The 18,024-nt window shown below is 39.6% G+C and overlaps 3 protein-coding genes across 4 annotated transcripts; 2 read left to right on the top strand and 1 right to left on the bottom strand.

Annotated features, from left to right (window-relative positions):
* The first annotated feature begins 58 nt into the window (after positions 1 to 58).
* On the top strand, positions 59 to 6,029 carry LOC129177473 (cytochrome b-c1 complex subunit 2, mitochondrial). Its single transcript, XM_054768663.1, has 14 exons — positions 59 to 190; positions 716 to 802; positions 1,088 to 1,237; positions 2,377 to 2,441; positions 2,558 to 2,614; positions 2,726 to 2,850; positions 3,110 to 3,207; positions 3,290 to 3,347; positions 3,433 to 3,528; positions 3,617 to 3,816; positions 3,928 to 4,008; positions 4,092 to 4,168; positions 4,356 to 4,509; positions 5,800 to 6,029. The coding sequence occupies exons 1-14, from the start codon at positions 158 to 160 to the stop codon at positions 5,881 to 5,883; spliced, it is 1,365 nt and encodes a 454-aa protein (XP_054624638.1). The 5' UTR covers positions 59 to 157; the 3' UTR covers positions 5,884 to 6,029.
* A 4-nt stretch (positions 6,030 to 6,033) lies between these two features.
* On the top strand, positions 6,034 to 15,938 carry LOC129177474 (uncharacterized protein C16orf52 homolog B-like). Its single transcript, XM_054768664.1, has 3 exons — positions 6,034 to 6,821; positions 10,360 to 10,572; positions 13,264 to 15,938. The coding sequence occupies exons 1-3, from the start codon at positions 6,716 to 6,718 to the stop codon at positions 13,446 to 13,448; spliced, it is 504 nt and encodes a 167-aa protein (XP_054624639.1). The 5' UTR covers positions 6,034 to 6,715; the 3' UTR covers positions 13,449 to 15,938.
* On the bottom strand, positions 14,839 to 17,722 carry birc5a (baculoviral IAP repeat containing 5a). 2 transcript variants are annotated; one of them, XM_054768667.1, is made up of 4 exons: positions 17,544 to 17,722; positions 17,086 to 17,195; positions 16,748 to 16,844; positions 14,839 to 16,642 (listed from the first exon to the last, which is right to left on the bottom strand). In XM_054768667.1, exons 1-4 carry the CDS (start codon positions 17,649 to 17,651, stop codon positions 16,547 to 16,549), a joined length of 411 nt encoding a protein of 136 aa, XP_054624642.1. In that variant the 5' UTR covers positions 17,652 to 17,722; the 3' UTR covers positions 14,839 to 16,546. The 2 variants fall into 2 exon arrangements, with proteins under 2 accessions (XP_054624642.1, XP_054624640.1); XM_054768665.1 differs by having other exon boundaries at positions 14,841 to 16,642; positions 16,727 to 16,844.
* Positions 17,723 to 18,024: the final 302 nt, after the last annotated feature.

Here is an 18,024-nt window from a genome sequence, read left to right as displayed (position 1 = left end):
ATCCCTTCGTGGCACTAGAGGACGCATGCTCCAAAGAGGAGCAGTATTTCCGGCAGAAGCAGTATTTCCGGCAGAGAGAGCACGCTTTGCATGCTGGGTAGGGCACTTTGACGCCGGCCATATTGCTTTAGCGTCCTGGCTGAAGGAGAGAGGGGAGATGAAGGGGATTCGGACACTCAGTCAATTATCGGTAAGGTCTTCCGTTAACCATTCCTTAAATTTCAATCGGGGTAGTTGTCCAAATTGTCACCGGAAGTTTCACGTCGTCTGCGTGCTTGACAAACAGTTGATTTAATGTGTCCTATAAGCTGTGGGTTAGGTGCCGTCACCTGAACTGTCAGGAATCTGTTATTTGTGTTTACTTTATGTTATTAATGCTCAGCAAAGTATAATTTACAGTACTGGCAAACAAATTCATCACAGGCAATACAGGCATTATGAAGTAACATTACATAACCTCAGTAAAGTGAAAGGTAGCTAGCTTCCTGTTTGAGTCTTCATTTTAATTGATTTAATTGATCATATTATATTTGGAGTATTTGAATGATAACAAAATGGATATTTTTGTGGTATAAAACTACTGTACATCACACTGAGAGGTGTCTCTAATCATAATAATGTGATTGTGTTGTTTCGCTACTTATATTGGATTGTAGTATGAGTATCTTCTGCCCATGTTGTATTGTCCCACCTTCCCATTTCCTGTTTTTCCCAGACAAGGCTTTATGCGGCTCAGGCTGCCCAGAAGGTGGAGACTACCGGGGCTGCCGAACACATTAAGTTTCAGCCGCAGGACGTTAAGGTCAGTGGGTTGTTGACATTGTGTTTCTCCCATGGAGCTGTTAGAGCAGGCCAGTCTCTTGGAGAGCCCCTGGCTGGCCTCAAGCTCTCACCAGGGGCTGCCCACTCTTTCCAGGATGTCCATCCGGTTTACCTGTATGGAGTTGGCTGGGTCCACACCACATAGTTTTATGTCTGATTATTAAGCTGCTGATTTGTTTATCGATATAATCACCTTATTCTGAATGCCTTATGTTTGTTTTCTGGGGAAGTGGTGATGAAAGCCTCCATTTATGTTCCCCTCCAGGTGACCAGGCTGCCTAGTGGACTGGTGATAGCTTCGCTTGAAAACTACTCTCCTGCTTCCAAGATTGGTGTGTTTGTTAAGGCTGGCTGTCGTTATGAGACCCCGGAAAACCAAGGCGTCACCCACGTCCTCCGATTGGCCTCCAACCTGGTATGATGCTTTACCCTAATCAACTGTCCAGGACGTTTTTTTTCACATTTTTTTGTGTTTTTTTGCACATTAAGAGCATACTCACATTAGGCCAATTGGACCATGCTTGGGGCCACGTAATACCTTAAGCACAGTACGTTTGACTAGTTTGAGCACACGGAGTTGTGCCCAGGGCTGGCATACTTCCTCTCTTTTAGCACGATTAGAAGAGGTGGTCTGGGGCAGGGGTCACCAACGTTTTTTCTTGCGAGAGCTACTTTTAGAAAATGAAAGTGGCCACGAGCTACTAATTTTTGTAGAAATGATTTTCATACCTTATTTCAACCCAAACAGATCAAATATGCTTGTTTTACCAAAACATTCACAAAATGCTGGTATACACAACTCACATTTTATGTTTCAGAATACTTTTCTTTCTAGTGTTCTCACATTATTAACTGAAAACCTGAATGAAAAGCAGGCTTGCGGGCACATCATGTGGTCGTGGGGGGCTACCTGGTGCCCGCGGGCACCACGTTGGTGACCCCTGGTCTAGGGCAAGGTCTAGGTCCCAGTACAATCCATGTACACTCACGTAGACACGCCCAATGTAGTGGAGTCATGGAATGACAGTAATCCAATCATGTCTTGTAGCTTCTTAATGATAACCAACACAATTCATCATACAAATAGAGTACAAAGATTCAAAATGCTCCAAAAGTCAAACCCACAGTACGCTTGCTCACGTGCAACAACATTCATTAATAATTAATTAATGCACTCTACTTATGAAAATTAACCTTGCACAAAATATATAATAAGAACAAGTCCAAATAAGACTGGAATTATTCCACAAAGTCAGAGCAATTGCACTAATAGAGCAGAAGAGAACATGTAATTTAAATAATGCGATCACCCCTTTTGCAATTATGTAATGACAATGGCAACCTTGTACAAAATAATCAGAACCCCGCCAATTGAGACTTGAAATAGTCCATTATAAGTCAGATAAATTGCAGTAAAACAGCAGAATAGAAGTGATGGGCCAAGCAAACAGCCCATGGCATGAATGCAGGTTGTAGGTGCTGTCATTACTATGACAAGTTAGATTTTAAGTTGTGTAATGTCTTCACCAAAGCTGATTTTAAGTGCTTTTCTAGACTACCAAAGGAGCTTCAGCTTTCAAGATATGCCGTGGTATTGAAGCAGTTGGAGGCAACCTGAGGTCAGTGATTTCCAGAAAGGACTGACTATGGAACAAACCACTATTATCACTTTTTTAAAAGTCTCTTTCTTGTCCCGTATTGTTACCTTAACATGTAAACATTTGTGCCTCTGCAGTGTGGTGTCATCCAGAGAGAACATGGTCTACACTGTTGACTGCCTGAGAGATGACATGTGAGTTTATACCACCGCTATCATCATTATATACTACAGGTATACATGTATGTAGTTGTATCTATACAACAACGTAAAACATTGACTTTTGTCCTTATCATTGTTCATCAGTGACACAGTGATGGAGTATTTGATCAACGTTACAACGGCGCCAGAGTTCCGACCGTGGGAAGTGTCCGATCTCACGCCCAGAGTGAAGACGGACAAGGCTCGGGCAGGACAGAGTACTCAGATAGGTGAGTGGGTCCAGATTCTAGCTACATCAAACCCGGCATCTTTTAACTTTTGTGAGAAGGCCCAGTAAAAAAAAAAAAATACAAGAAACACCTAATTAGTATAATGCAGTGCATTTAGACCCCACTGCAATGAGGAGCATATTGACAGTGTCAATCAAAACTCAGCGTTATCTTTGTCGTTTAAGAGCATTAGCTTTTGTAATAAGTTGTGTCCAGTAAATTAACCTATTGTACTTCCTGTCCATCATTTTTCCCCCAGGTGTGGTTGAAAGTCTGCATGAAGCAGCCTACAAGAACGCTCTTTGCAACTCCCTGTACTGTCCTGATTACATGGTTGGCAACATCCAGTCTGAACATGTGAGTGTTGTGGTTGTATTCTTCACCACTGATGGTGTCAAGTCCATTTAACGCATTATTTTACCTTTTTATTTTTTTCTAGCTGCACCAGTTTGTCCAGAATAATTTCACAAGCGCAAGAATGGCTCTTGTTGGTCTCGGTGAGGACGGTGGTCTTGTTGATTTCCGGTAGTCTAGGATTTCGAGAAGAACATAACACTGCAAACTGCCTCACTTGTCCTCCAGGTGTGGATCACACTGTTCTGAAGCAAGTAGGAGAGCAATTCCTCAACATTCGCAGCGGCGCCGGTACATCAGGAGCCAAAGCCCAATATCGTGGAGGTAAGAGTGATTCTATATTCCCACCATTAACAGCATTCATAACAACTCACAAAAGGCATTTAAAGCATGTTTGCGACTGTTTTACCAGGTGAGGTCCGTGTGCAGAGCTCCAGTAATTTGGTCCACTCGGCGGTGGTGAGCCAGGCTGCTGCGTCAGGTAGTGGAGAGACAGTGGCCTTCAGCGTTCTGCAGCACCTGCTGGGAGCTGGTCCCCATGTCAAGAGGGGCTCCAATACCACTAGCAAACTGGTGCAGGGTGTTGCCAAAGCAACTACCGACCCCTTTGATGTGAGTAGTAGGTAGCAGGTGGAAAAGAAGGCACTTGACTCACTTTATATGCTGAATCATATAACAGAACCAATGAGGCATTTTTAATTTTTTTTTTTTTTTTTTTTACAGGTGAGTGCTTTCAATGTTACCTACTCTGACTCCGGCCTATTTGGAGTCTACACCATTGCCCAAGCAGGAGCTGCCGGCGATGTGAGTGTATCATTGTTGCGATACAGTTCCGTTCAAATGCACAACTGGGTGATTGTTACTGGTTACTTTTTACGTCTCCTTAGGCCATCAAGGCTGCTCTTGCAGAGGTGAAAGCGGTCGCTGATGGTGGAGTCACAGCTGCTGACCTCACTCGGGCCAAGTAAGAAACTCTTCATTCACAGTCTCTGACATGTAGAATATCATCAGATTCATAATGATGCTGAGCATCTGTTAGAATAAGACAGCTAATTCATGATGATGATTTCTTCAGTCATGTCATAAATTATTTTAAAACATGCCAATGTTAAATAATGGATGTTTTTCTCTATGGTGTTTTTATGGTGCAGGACATCACTGAAGGCTCACACCCTGATGTCTCTAGAGACTTCTGAAGGTCTGCTGGAGGCCATGGGCTCTCAGGCTCTGGCGAGCGGCTCATACCACTCCCCTGAAGAATTCTCCAAAAACATAGACAATGTTTCCCTAGCTGACGTGGCCAACGTAAGATCCTTGTTTTACACCTACAGTAGTAGGCACATTTGATTTCATTAGAAGTTAAGAGAATATTCAAACAAGCATTTGCAATGAACACACAGGATTTTTTTTTTTTTTTTGGCCAAAAGTATTTGGCCAAATCACACTTGCACAGGTGCACTTGAACAATCTAATGAGATCGTATCCTAGATATAATATATACTAGTCTTAATAATGCTCACTTATTCTTGGCCCTGGTTGGGTGTTTTCAAGCATAGAGATGGCAGGGTGAACTGGGATACAGATATATGGGCCATTGGGACCACCATTAACTTGTGAGTGTGGTGTTCTGCATTGGTTGCTGGGTGTCGGAGGTCGTTCAGTGAGACAGGCACCTGACTAGATCTCCGGAATTGCAGGCTTTTATTGCAGTTTGAGATGTCTCACAACGGGCACAATGGTAGTAACATAATAATAACAATGACACAGGTTTGTCTATCTGTTCCCTGCGATTGGCTGGTGACCACTCCAGGGTGTACCAAGCCTCTCAGCCAAAGTCACCTGGGATAGGCTCCAGCATTGATTAGGACACAGTTTTATTTGGAAGGTGTACATATTTTGTGTGTTTATTACGGCATAGTACAGTGGTATCAATTAATTTCTCAACTTCTCCACTAGGTGGAATAACTACACTCTAGCTGTGGTTTCATCCACTTAAACGGAGTGCATTAGATAAAACTGTATGAACCACGGCCGCTTACAAAAAGACTAAAGGATGAAGGGAGTCACTTTGATACATTACATTTGAAACACTTTGTACGTTAAAGAAACTAAAGCCAATCCAGTGTATGTCAATATAAGCTAAACTATATAAACATCTTAGCTTTGTGTTATAGGTGACAAAGAAAATTAGTGTCATATCCAATAATATTTATCATTAATAATTTTATTTTTACAATATGCTGAGGGTCAATTTAAAAAAAACTTATGTGCAGGCCGAAAATGGCCCCCAGGGTGCACTTTGGGCAACCGTTTTGCATGCTGTGATCATCTACAGCCACACTTTTAATATTTATTATTATGGTAGTTGTAGTGATGTAACACTGCATTGCATCTTTTTGAGAGATATTTCTTTTATTTGTCGTTGTATGTCTTGTGAAACAATTCCTAAATACATTAGAAGCAACTCTCCATATGATGCAGAGCGGTGTGGTTCTCATTAGACTGTGCAAGTGTACCTAATGAAGTGTCCAGTGAATGTATATGCAGATAATCTTGCTAATTTACTCAATGAGTTTTAAAAACATTTCTTTGCAGGCTGCCAAGAAATTTGTGTCTGGTAAGAAGACCATGGCATCCAGCGGCAACCTCGTCAAAACGCCTTTCATCGACGAGATCTGAAAACCTCCTCCGGCAAAACAGAATTTGTTTTCTTCACTGTAACAAAAAGACAATTTATGTGCTGTGTATCCACTGCATCTTGCCCACATACATTTTCATGTATAGCTAATGTAAAATAATGAATAAATTCTATCTGCCCGGTCTGACTGCTTTGTCACGTATGTTATTTGATTAACTTGTGTATTATTATTATTATTAGTACTTTCAATAGTATTATAAAGATATACTAACGTGTGTTGAGTGCCACTCTGTCGCTGTCCAACGAGATCGAGCTATACCTGAAATGGCAGAGGTTAGTGTTCCCGCGTCTTCTCGCGAGACTTCACTGACAGACGGTAAGAATTTAAAGCAAGCTTGCTGTGAGAAGGTTTGCTGTGAGTTTGTTTTTGCAAAGACGTAACATCGCAGTTTTTCCCCGCAAAAACTACATTCCTGTCGCTCGGATGCATTTTAATCAGACGCCATGAAAGAAGTTGATGTGATTGTGTATTTTTGTTGTCGTCTTTTCGTGTGTCGATCTGGAGCATCGACAGTTTTCTTCCATAAAAGTCGACTGCACGAATCTGCTTTCATTTTTGGTTGATTATATCAGTTAGTACATCCACTTTGTGTCACTAATTCACACATCTTTTGAGAAACAACCCCGGGAAAGTTACCGGGAATGCGGTCCGTGACATCAGGGCGGTGTTCCCTCCTCTTCGGCCCAATAATGGATGGACGTGGATGTAACACCATGCGAATGATCCAGAGGACACCCTGGGACTTTTAAATGTATCAAGAGGCGGGCTAGAGACACATAGACCCCTCCTCAGTACCGGTTGTGCTCAGTGACATGGATAAACTGACCGTGATATCAGGATGTCTCTTCCTCGCTGCACAAGTCTTCGCCATCGCCAGCATCGCCAACCCAGACTGGATCAGCACCGGAGAGCCCGCCGGTATGGCTTTCATGCAGCAAAAGTTTTGACTGCTTACTTTCTAATCAGACCAGTAAATGCATTTAACATTTTTGATGCATCAAGACTCGTTTTCAGCACGTTTCTGACATATGAAATGTTCAAAGTCATTTGTTTAACTGTATTATGTCCACAAGCCACAGCATTAGGTACACCTGTCAATATGAAGCTACACTACTCACAAAAAGTTACTGTATTCAGCTTTTGGGTGAAATTTCAGGATAAACCTTAAATTCGCTATAAACTTTACAGGTGGAACTTAACTCTACTTAAACTTAACTCTAAACTTTTGAATGCACATATCCAACTGTTCTCGAATACTGCTGTAGTTTTTGCACGACTTGCTGCTCTCAAACAATTGTTCCTTGAGGAAGTTCACGGCAGGTGTGTGACCAGTACATTTTCACAGAAAGGCACAGACTGCCAGTCTCTATGTATCTGTGTTGCAACCTGAAGATGGCACTACAGTATGTGACACTCGAAGCTCAGTGGCCATCTTTGGTTGATCAGTTGTTAGGTTTTGTCTTGGTCTCATGAAGTAGAAATGTGAACAGCATGATGAATCTGACTGTTTAAATACCAATTCTAATCGAACATGGAAATTAACTGGTTGATTAATGCATCACACACCTGTTGTGGATGTAGTACAGTAAGCCTTCCTTTATCGCGATTAATTGGTTCGACTGCGATACGTGTCTTTAGAAGAAGTATTATTCTCTATATTGTAAATGGAATATTTTCATAGTTATGGCATAGGAAACCTGTTTACGATCTTCTACATATATACACTGTGTATATATATATATATATTGTAAACAATATTAGAGCCATTCAGACATGAAATAATACCCATATAGTCACCTTTACATTTTTATTACCCTGTATAGTAGATATAATCAGAGAAAATAAGCCATTTCAGCGTTTACCTTGTAGGGGAGCAGAATCAATGGCAGACAGGAAGTGACGTTAGACCACAACAGTAACCCGTGTTACTATTATGCTGATGATTATTTTATTGTTATTGTTATTATCATTTTGCCTGTTGTGATACAATTTAAACCTGCAATAAAAGCTGGTTGTTCAAGTCTGGTGCTTCGGTGATGCATGGTCTCACTGAATAGTTACTGACATCGAGAATACTACATTGACAAGTTGGTGGTCTTAATGGCTTTATTTGTATTTTAGTTTATTTCACCATTTTTAGGCTTGAAAATGCTTAATTTGAGCAAAAAATACATACAATTTGCTTAAATATGCATGTTTTTTGTACTAATAGTAGGCTTTAGTCAATCACGAAACAGCATTTATTAATTAATTAATGTTTGAAAAACGCGATAGAGTGAAGGAGCGATGTTCGAAACGCAATGTAGCGGGGGACGACTGTTTATTACAATGACATCTCAAGAAAGATAATGATTATTTTTATGATTGTGTGTTATTGGTTGTAACATGTCATTTAGTTGCAGCTACAATAACCTTCCCAGTCTCTCTTTTATTGCCGTTGTTTGCTCGTGACGAAACACTGCCCCTAGCATTTTGGCAGAGAACTGCGCGTCACACACTCAACCCTGACGGACATGTATAAAAGGAACAAGACGGTGTACTGGCTACGCATAATCCAGGATTAAAAATGATATGTACTTTCACGTCAGAGTCTCCGAAAGTCTCCAGTTAGACAAGAGAAATTTACTAGATTTTGTTGCTTTATTGAAAAAGAGTGGCTATGGAATCCGAATACTTGCTAGTATAGCGACAAAGCCGCTAAACTGGCGACCCTGCTGCCACTTTTTATCTTCTTCTGTTCTTCTTAGAGCTTAAACTAGTTGAAACGGGACCAACAGCACCTCTGCTGGTTGCAGCCAAATAGTGCACTCCAGTTTTACCTCGCTTCAAGACTATAACAATCAATACAGTTGCACACCATGAAATAGACAGGTATTGTTTGCTTGTTTTTCAGTGCATGTACAACACGTCTATTAATTTGGTCTTGGACTTGAACTGTCTCTCCTCTCAGATTAAGAAAGCTGAAGATGAGAAAAAAGTGCAACAGTGCTCCAAAATACATGAGTTAATGGGTGGCAACAAACCCAATTTAAACCACATTCAACAGAGATGACCCAGGGAGTGCTGCTGAGGTTAAATTAAAGTATTTACCATATAGTGCTTTCTTGGAGTTTAGTAGTAATCAAGTGGAATATCTTTAATGTGTAATTTATGCATAGGACACATATAATCATGTGACAGGTTGTATTTGTGGCATAATTTAACTGCCAAATTCATTTGATTAGTTTGCTCGCAAAGTCATTATGTGCTCCATGTAGTAAACAGTGGTGTGAAATAAGTGCCTCTTAAAAAGCCCCTTTGTCCTTGTTTAATTAGCTGGATGTAATTACGTGAGGGCAGGAAGTATTGTTTGTGACTGAGGACGTTTAATGAGGCCTTCTGGGAGGGGGAAGCCTTTCACCTGGAGGATTAAACCACTTTGTGATTGTCCATGATGTCATTTACGTTGGCCACGAGCAATTAATGTACATGTGGAAGGAAGCACAACAACAAAAATGAAAAGAATGAGTTTGTGCGGTGAAGAAATGACACCCAGTTGCACATTTGCGCTTTCTTGTCTGTTTAGTTTAGTTTTACACTTTAAAAGATAAATGTAATAAAATAATAGTTAGTTTAAAGTAAGTATTTTAATATTACCTATTAATATGTTATCACATACAGTATATTAATTTTCAGATTTTTTTGTCAAATTTGAATATTATTTTTTTCATTATTTATTTTTTATTTTGCTTAAGAATTAATTTTAAAAAATACCCCAAAATTTACAAAAATATATTATAAATATAAAAGACAATACACAGATCGCTTGTCCTATTAAATGTGCCAATAAAATGTATCTCAATGTTAGTTATTAATGTGCACAATTATGTATTATATTGTATTAGTATTATACACTGCATATCATGGATCTATTGAAAAAGCTTTCATTTTTTAAAAGAATGTATTCATTTTGTGTTGTTATTTTTGCTTGGGAATTAATTTAACAATCACACAAACGCTTCCAAAACGTTATTTCAGTAGGTGTTTTGCATTTGTATTTTTTTCATTTTTTGGACTATTATTAAATAGAAAAATATATTAAAATATGTAGTTAATATATATATTAGATACATATTTATTTGTTTTTTAATAGTATTGTATTGGACGCTCCTGGTACTGTATTACATTTTATATATTTTGATAAAATCGCACGGGAACCAGCGTTGCAATGACAATGGTTTTGTTCTAATAGTAAGTAAGCGGCTTTTGACAACAAAACATCAAATATTTCGTAAGGAAAGTAATCAATCATGCACTGGCCAGGAATCGAACCCAAGTCACAAGAATGGGAATTTTGTATGACACCAGCAGGCTTCCTATAGGAAGTCCCATTCAGATATGCTTGGATGAGTTTGGCGTGGAAGAGTTTGGTGTGTCCTAATGTTTCTACTAAAGACAACACTTCTTCTGTGTCCAGGCTCTCTAAGTCTAGGTCTGGTCCGACAGTGCCAGACCATTCATGGCCGAGATCGAACCTGCATCCCCCCTCAAATGCCTCCAGAGTGGGTCACCACACTCTTCTTCATCATCCTGGGTGTCCTCTCACTGTCCGTCACTTGCTGTCTGCTGGTCATATCCCATTGGCGCCGCGAGGTCATCCGATATGCCCGCTGGATCGCCTTCACTGGGTGTAAGTGTCTTTCCTTTCCTTCTCACTTAAATACACATCTGGGATTAGAGATGAATCGATAATGTTGCTTGTTTCAAAATACAGTAGCTCTTCACCCAAATGGTATTGAATGAATATAATTGTATGAATGCTGAAAGCACCAGTTTTCATTTATTTATACGGCCGCTTCTTCTTATTATTTTTCTGCCTCATTTTTTGTCCGCTAACTCTTATGGAATTTCTCAACCGATTCAAGCCAATACAACGTCATAATGTTCAGCTCGTTTAGGACAAGGTTGGAATCTATTCAGACTTTTCAGACAGTTTGTGTGTAGGTTTTCATCATATTGTATAAAAATATATGATGTCAGACAGAAGTCACTGGGGCGATTCGAGCTGAGGAGAGAGTCAATTCTGATTAAATGCGCCGGGGAGCCTTGCCCCATTGGTTCATACATTTCAACATTCACTCTGCATTCTTACTTTCCAACATTTCAATTTCTGTTGTTTGGTCTGCTAAAAGCAAATGGACAAATTAAATGGTACCCACCACTGTTTAAATCAATTTTCCCATTGAAAATGAAAGGGTCATTTATTTGATGCCTCCTACTACTACCCCATTCTGGTGATTGCACAGTTGTGACGTGTCTCAGGTGGGAGAGTGGCTCCCAATGCAGACGTTACCTGTTCAATTCCTGTGTTGAGCTCAGCTTCCAAACTATTCTTACATTAACAACTGGTAACAGGATTGCTAAGTAAATCTTATATTGCAAATGCGTTTTCTTATGTGAACAAATTTGGACTTTTTTCAATATTCATTTTTCGTGATTAGAAATACTGAGTAACTCTTATGAGCGGATTCTTTAGCATACCAGATTCATACACGCTACTTGTGTTCCATTTATTTTAACTATAAAGCTAATAACATTGATTTTTGATTGCAACCAATTAACTTCAAACCAGCACTTGATTAGCAATGATAGTACATTGTTGTACCAGTCCACAGTGTACCCCACCTTTTACACAAAGACTGCAGGAACAGGCTCCAGCATACCTAGTGAGAACAAGCAGTACATAAAGTGGATGGAGTGCTCCATTGTTTGTTAGGCACATATTGGTCAGAATGGAAGGGGGATAACTGTGCAGAAAAAACGAACCAAAGTCATGGTGTCAGATGAATAGAAGAGAAGAGATAACAGATACGTAAATACACAGTGCAACTACCAATGGATACATAGATAGATAGATACTTTATTGATCTCCAAGATAAATTCACATTTCACATCACTTAATCACTAAATTAAGTAATCACTAAATCACTGCCATTGTAATACATTGATGAAACGATAGCCACCGCTTTTTCGTTTTTCAGTTTTATTCATTTACAGTAATCTTATTTATTACCTTATTTTATATTGGAATGTTACTCTACTACGTTTATGCTAACGTTTTCTTATATTTTCCCACCATATTTGGTGGACTTTGAATATTTTTAAGGGCCAAAGGGGTGAGTTTGGGACGATCTTGGAACGGATTAGGCTATTTACATGTATTTTACGTAAAAACCCTATAACGTAAACGTTCTCGGAACGGATTATTTACGTTGTAGGGGCATCTACTGTATTTTCTATATGAGTGGGTTCAAAAAGTCAGCATGGCGTATTTCACAATGTAGCTTTCTTTATTGTCCACCTCAAATAAAACAAGCTGTGGAACTATCTCACCCAATTCATGATCTGAATCTTGTAGGAAACACCCTTTTTTGGCATTTATTTTGTTAATTACGGGACGTAGACTTTTATTTCCTTACTTCCTTTTTGTTTTGCAGCAGCCTGTTCAGGCACTATTTCATTTTGGAAATGTACTTGAAAGTGATGTCACATTTGCTGTGTTTGGTTACTTAAAAATGAAAAATAAAAATAAAAATAATCTCCACCGAAAAAAAGAACTACCTTCCGGTCCCTTCGGCCACTCATTTAGGACACACTTTTCACTCAGAAAACTGGCTCTGAGCAGCCCTTTCTCATTCGAAAACGAAAAAATATCACCCGTATGCAAATGTTGTTCTTCTGTTCCCACATACTTGGACAGCCAGTGCACCTTAACTCCTCTGCACTAGTAGCTATGCAACCTGCAAAACAGCGGCATGTACTATGTAACGCGCTGTTAATGAATTGATTGGCTGCGTATGCAAATACGTACCAACAGGATCTCGTCATTGGCTGGACAGTCATTTGTCATTTGTCATTTTTCATTACCGCTTGTTGGCGCCTGTCACTCATGGAGTTGCCTTGCAAAATGGTACGGAATAAATTATGTGTTTATTTTATCTACAGGTCATGTTGGATTTTATTTTGTCGCGCTGCAAGGATGTGTTGTGCTCTGAGAACAAAAGATCAGTGCGCGATTGCGCACACGCGCTGTTCAGAGGGAACGTTGATGATGAAGCTGCCACTACCATTCTTGACTGTCGGCATGACGCAATTATATTATTATATTGGTACTCGCTTGTGTTGCCAGCTATTCAGTGGATAAAACGTTTGTACTGCTATACCAGCTGTACACTGACTACTTGGAAATACAAACACTTGTTATGTCTATAGCATTGTCTTCTGAGAAGATATCATAAAATGGTTGCTAAGATATGCACAATTGCTCACATCTTTTACAATGTCAACTAAAGCAGTTGTCCTGTTTGTCTTCTCGTCACAGTAGTCCTGTTCTGTATGGCCGCTCTCATTTTCCCAATCGGCTTCTATGCCAGTGAGGTTGGAGGAGAGCCATACAAGCTGCCCAACAACACCGGCGTGGGCTCCTCCTATGTGCTCTTTGTTCTGTCCATCTTTTTCACCATCGTGGGCCTGCTGTTCGCTGGGAAGGTGTGCTTACCCGGCTGACACCTACTCTCCTCAGAGGAACTCTCCAGTGGAGGCTCTTTTTTTTTTTTTGGAAGAACATGAAAGAGAGTGGAACAGGAGCTACATCCGTCCATGTGTTTGTTCAGTGGGAGTGATGGGACCGCACACGCGCAGAGGAATTTTAAAGGAAGTGATGGAAATGGATTGAAGCAAGGACTTTGACTAGAGCCCTGCCAGATTATCAGTCATTGTAAGGAAGAATGACAGATAACCTCTCTCACCCTGTTAACTCAAAATAATTGTAAAGCCCCGATGGATGATGGCGGTCATGACCGGACTGCAGTACAGTTTGTAATATATTCATTCAGTGACATGTCACTTTCTTTTTGTATTCATTTTCATTTTATTATGAAAAGGTCTAATATATTTAAAGCATATCTCAACTGCCTCAAGGAGTTGCCCACCTTAAAATACAGTTAGGCCCATATATATTTGGACACTGACAAAAGTTTTGTTTTTTTACCTGTCTAATGAAACCTATTCCAATTATAGTTATATAATGGATATGGACATAAAGTGCAGACTCTCAGCTTTCATTTGAGGGTATCCACAATCAAATCAGATGAAGAGTTTCAGCTACTGTACTTAACATGTGCCACCCCATTTTAAAAGGGACCAAAAGTAACTGGACAATTGACTCAAAGGCCATTTCATGTGGTGCTTCCATTTGGAAGATGTGAAAACAACATGCAGTGTTTATGGATGATGTGACATCGGACACAACCAGCCGGATACATTTTGAGGTGTTCAGCGGCATACTGTCTCAAATCCAGCCAAACGGATTGGGCGGTGTTTCATACTACAGATGGACAATGACCCAAAACATACTGCCAAAGAAACCTAGGACTTTGTGAAAACAAAAAAGTGGAATATTCTTGAATGTCAAGTCAGTCACCTGATCTCAACCAAATTGAGCGTACATTTCACCTTTTAAAGACTAAACTTCAGAAAGAAAGGCCCACACACAAACAGCAAGTACAAACGGCTGCTGTACAGGCCTGGCAGATCATTAAAAGAGGAGGAAACTCAGCATCTGGTGACGACTTCAGATAGTCATTGCCAGCAAACGGTTTTCAACCAACTATTAGAAATTGACATTTTACTCTTATATTTGTCCAATTACTCTTGATCCCCAGAAATGGAGTTGTGTTGAAAAAAATTCTTTAGTTCCTCACATTTTTATGCAATCTTTTTGTTCAGCCAACTGAATTTAAGCTGAAAGTCTGCACTTTAACCACATCTGAATTGATTCATTCAAAATTCACTGTGGTATACAGAACCAAGGGGCCGCACGGTCTGGTCTAGTGGTTAGCACGTTGGCCAATACAGGAACAGCCTGGAAGACCAGAGTTCGATTCTCCCCTGGGCATTTCTGTGTGGAGTTTGCATGTTCTCCCCGTGTGCGCGTGGGTTTTCTCCGGCTTCCTCCCACATTCCAAAAACATGCAGGTAAGGTTAATTGGCGACTCTAAGTGTGAATGACTGTTAGTGTGAATGGTTGTTTGTCTATATGTGCCCTACGATTGGCTGGCGACCAGTCCAGGGTGTACCCCGCCTGTTGCCCGAAGTCAGCTGAAATAGGCTCCAGCATGCCCCCGCGACCCTAATGAGGATGAAGCGGTATAGAAAATGGATGGATACAGAACCAAGATTAGAAAAAACTTTTTCTGTCCAAATATTTATGGACCTAGCGGTATGTGCGTTTATTTATTTACGTTCTGTTGTCTGGCTTGTTCTGTTGGCTTTATTAATAAAGACTGTAAGTGTTTGTTCCAAGCTTTTGCCTCAGCTCCTGCTTCCGGGGGTCCAAACATTTACAAAAACCTTCATTCATCATTTTAAGTTCCTTTTAATGTAATGAGAACCCAAAACAAGTGTTACACCAGTAGGCTGTATCTGCAATAAGGAAGAGCATCATCACTTCCTTCTTTCATTTGGAAGGTTGCCATGGTAACACCATAGGAGGTGTTACTAGTATGACTTTCTAGTCAAGGACCTGCAGCAGAATGTCGACGTCTTACTCCGCAGACAAGAGTGTTGCTCTTTAAAGTTTCATGTGTCCGAAGTGCTGCCTGGGGGCAAATTGCTGCCTGCAGGTCGATTTTTTTATTGTCTCCAAGGGAATATTGTATGCTATACATAAAATTAAACATTTTGAAGGAGGTTAGGAGTCACATTGAAAAGAGCAAAAGTTGAAAAATTTACATTTGAGCGAGCTAACACACTAACGATAACGATTTAAAAATATTTAACAGATTAGCACAGTGGTGTCCAAATTGCTGCCCGGGAGCCATTTCCTGCCTGTAGCTTGTTTTTTATTGAACGGTGGCATTTTTTTTTTAATGATGATTGTGCTTTTCTATTTTATGTATAGCACTTATGATGTACAATTTAAATTTGTTATATGTATTGTACTGTATTATTCTGTCAAAAATAAAATGATGTAATTTTTTAAAAATTAAAATAAAAAATAATTAAAAATGGCTTACCAGCTTTCTGTGGACAACAGATGGAAATTACAGACTGAATATGGAGTGTTTACATTTCTTGTTTTTTCTTGCTCAAAATGTTCATGAACATGCACTGTCCCGTCCAAATAAAATACATGAGGAAAAAAAGGCATAATGCAATGAGAAAAAGGTTAAATATTCATACTAACAACACTAATATTAAAGCACACAAAGCTGAAATGCATGCTGATTTTTCTCTAAATATATATTTAACGTTTTGCCATAGCTACATGAGTTGACCTGACCTATACTGGAGAGGTTTTAGCGTGTTTAATAAGCATAAAAAAACAACAACAAAAAAAAAACATCGACTTACATCACGGTGGCCCATGTATCCTTTCATTTTTTGATACTGTATGTGGACCCCCACAGAAAGAGTTTGGACACCACTGATATAGAACAAGTGAGAAATATTCTACTTTAGGCAAAGTGGAATAAAACAGATGGATAAGTGAAAAATTACTATACAGGTTAGGCATTAAAAACAAAGAACAAACACAATGTGGACATACTGTAAGGCAAAGAGTCCCTTACAGCTTAAAACATATACAAATGCACACCAAATGCTCATTGCTCTTTGCCCATGGCCATCTTGAGCATTTCTGCTTTCATCAATCTTGCCTCCTCCCTAAACTTGTCGACGGCCTCATTATAGGATTTGCGCTGTGTTTGGAGGAAATCAGTGCATCAGTTGCCATCACATGTAAATATTGGTGCTATAGGATGGGATGAATGAAAGCAACGTACAATGAGGAACTTGTGCTTCACCTTCTGGAGTTTGAAGAACTCCTCCACAGTCAGGTCTTCTACTTTCTTCTTCAGAGTGATGAAGTGACACAAGGCTGAATGTGATCGGTGCTCTTTTCTGTTAACAAAAGGAGAAAACCATCAGTGACAGTATATTTGTGGCTTATGCTTTAGGGAAATTCATAACACAGGGTAATAATTACCACTCGAATTCGTCAACACACAGTGATCTAAGTGCAGCATATTGCGGTTCAAATACAAGCGCATACACCTTTAAACTGCAGTTGGATAGATTTTGTAAGAAATAAAGTATAGTTCAGAAGTTTATGGCCCCTGAGACAATAATGTGACCATCTTACTGTGGGTCATCCTCTGGCTCCCAGCACGCCAACTCTTTGAGGCAGAAGAAGCACATAGCAGCATCTGGGCTGTTGTCTGAAGGCGTGTAAATAAAGCCAGCCTTTGCCATCTGAAAAACATATTACCAATTAACAGAATTTCAAGTTGTTTTCTTCATATTTAATAATAGTGAAATGCTGTATAGTATTCTCAACTCAAATGTCAAGTAAGGCACTGAAATGATCTTTGAGTATCAATTCAAAACTGCTTAAAATAAAATCAAAATATTCATGCTTTGCTCTTTAGTTGTATTAGTAAAACACCAATGATAGAGTTAATGGTCGGTACAGTTTCAAAACGCCACTGCTTCACATCGAAGAACTGTTATAAAAACAAAACTCCCAACTACCATGGTTCGGTCATTTATTTATTTCCAGACAAACGGCTTCATTTTGACAGTTTTTGACCGAAAACTCACGTTTTCCGGTGTGCAGGCGCAGTCTTCGTTAAATGGCCAACCCTCAAAAGTTTTCAGCCTATTCTCACAAAAGTACATTTTAAAATCATCATTGTGAAAGAGTTCCATTGTGTGTTAAATTAAAACAACTGGAAGACTATTGCTAATACGCCAGCCAAACAAGTTGTTTTCAAATATGAAACAACCTTCCTGTGAATGTTTTGATTGGATGATTTTCTTCTTCGTGGTTGAGCAACACGGAAGTGCTTATGCAGCATACGTCATCTCGTGGTTGCTTTGCTTAATCGTTGAGGAAACAAAAAACTGTAGTTGAACAACTGAGCTATTTTTAATGTATGAAATCAAACTCAATTTCATTGATGCTCACTTGTTTCCATCTGCTGAAAGAATAAAGGAAGAATTGTTTGATAGGACTCTCCAAATGATTGCAACTTCCGTTCAGTGCAGCTGCTATTGGTCAGAATGTGAGGCGCGGTATGCG

This window comes from Dunckerocampus dactyliophorus, chromosome 2 (assembly GCF_027744805.1).
Source record: "Dunckerocampus dactyliophorus isolate RoL2022-P2 chromosome 2, RoL_Ddac_1.1, whole genome shotgun sequence".
Lineage (NCBI taxonomy): Eukaryota > Metazoa > Chordata > Actinopteri > Syngnathiformes > Syngnathidae > Dunckerocampus > Dunckerocampus dactyliophorus.
Note: the sequence above shows the minus strand (reverse complement) of the source record. Positions and strands in the feature narration are given on the sequence as shown.

Excerpts from the sequence above, each read along its gene's own strand:
- LOC129177473 (XM_054768663.1), top strand. The coding sequence starts at position 158 with ATGAAGGGGATTCGGACACTCAGTCAATTATCG. Across the intron at positions 2,442-2,557 it reads GCAGTTGGAGGCAACCTGAG|TGTGGTGTCATCCAGAGAGA; the intron begins GTCAGTGATTTC and ends GTGCCTCTGCAG. Across the intron at positions 3,529-3,616 it reads CAAAGCCCAATATCGTGGAG|GTGAGGTCCGTGTGCAGAGC; the intron begins GTAAGAGTGATT and ends CTGTTTTACCAG.
- LOC129177474 (XM_054768664.1), top strand. The coding sequence starts at position 6,716 with ATGGATAAACTGACCGTGATATCAGGATGTCTCTTCCTCGCTGCACAA. Across the intron at positions 6,822-10,359 it reads CAGCACCGGAGAGCCCGCCG|GCTCTCTAAGTCTAGGTCTG; the intron begins GTATGGCTTTCA and ends TTCTGTGTCCAG. Across the intron at positions 10,573-13,263 it reads CTGGATCGCCTTCACTGGGT|TAGTCCTGTTCTGTATGGCC; the intron begins GTAAGTGTCTTT and ends TTCTCGTCACAG.
- birc5a (XM_054768665.1), bottom strand. The coding sequence starts at position 17,651 with ATGGAACTCTTTCACAATGATGATTTTAAAATGTACTTTTGTGAGAAT. Across the intron at positions 17,196-17,543 it reads GCGCCTGCACACCGGAAAAC|ATGGCAAAGGCTGGCTTTAT; the intron begins GTGAGTTTTCGG and ends TATGTTTTTCAG. Across the intron at positions 16,845-17,085 it reads GAGCCAGAGGATGACCCACA|AAAAGAGCACCGATCACATT; the intron begins GTAAGATGGTCA and ends TTTTGTTAACAG.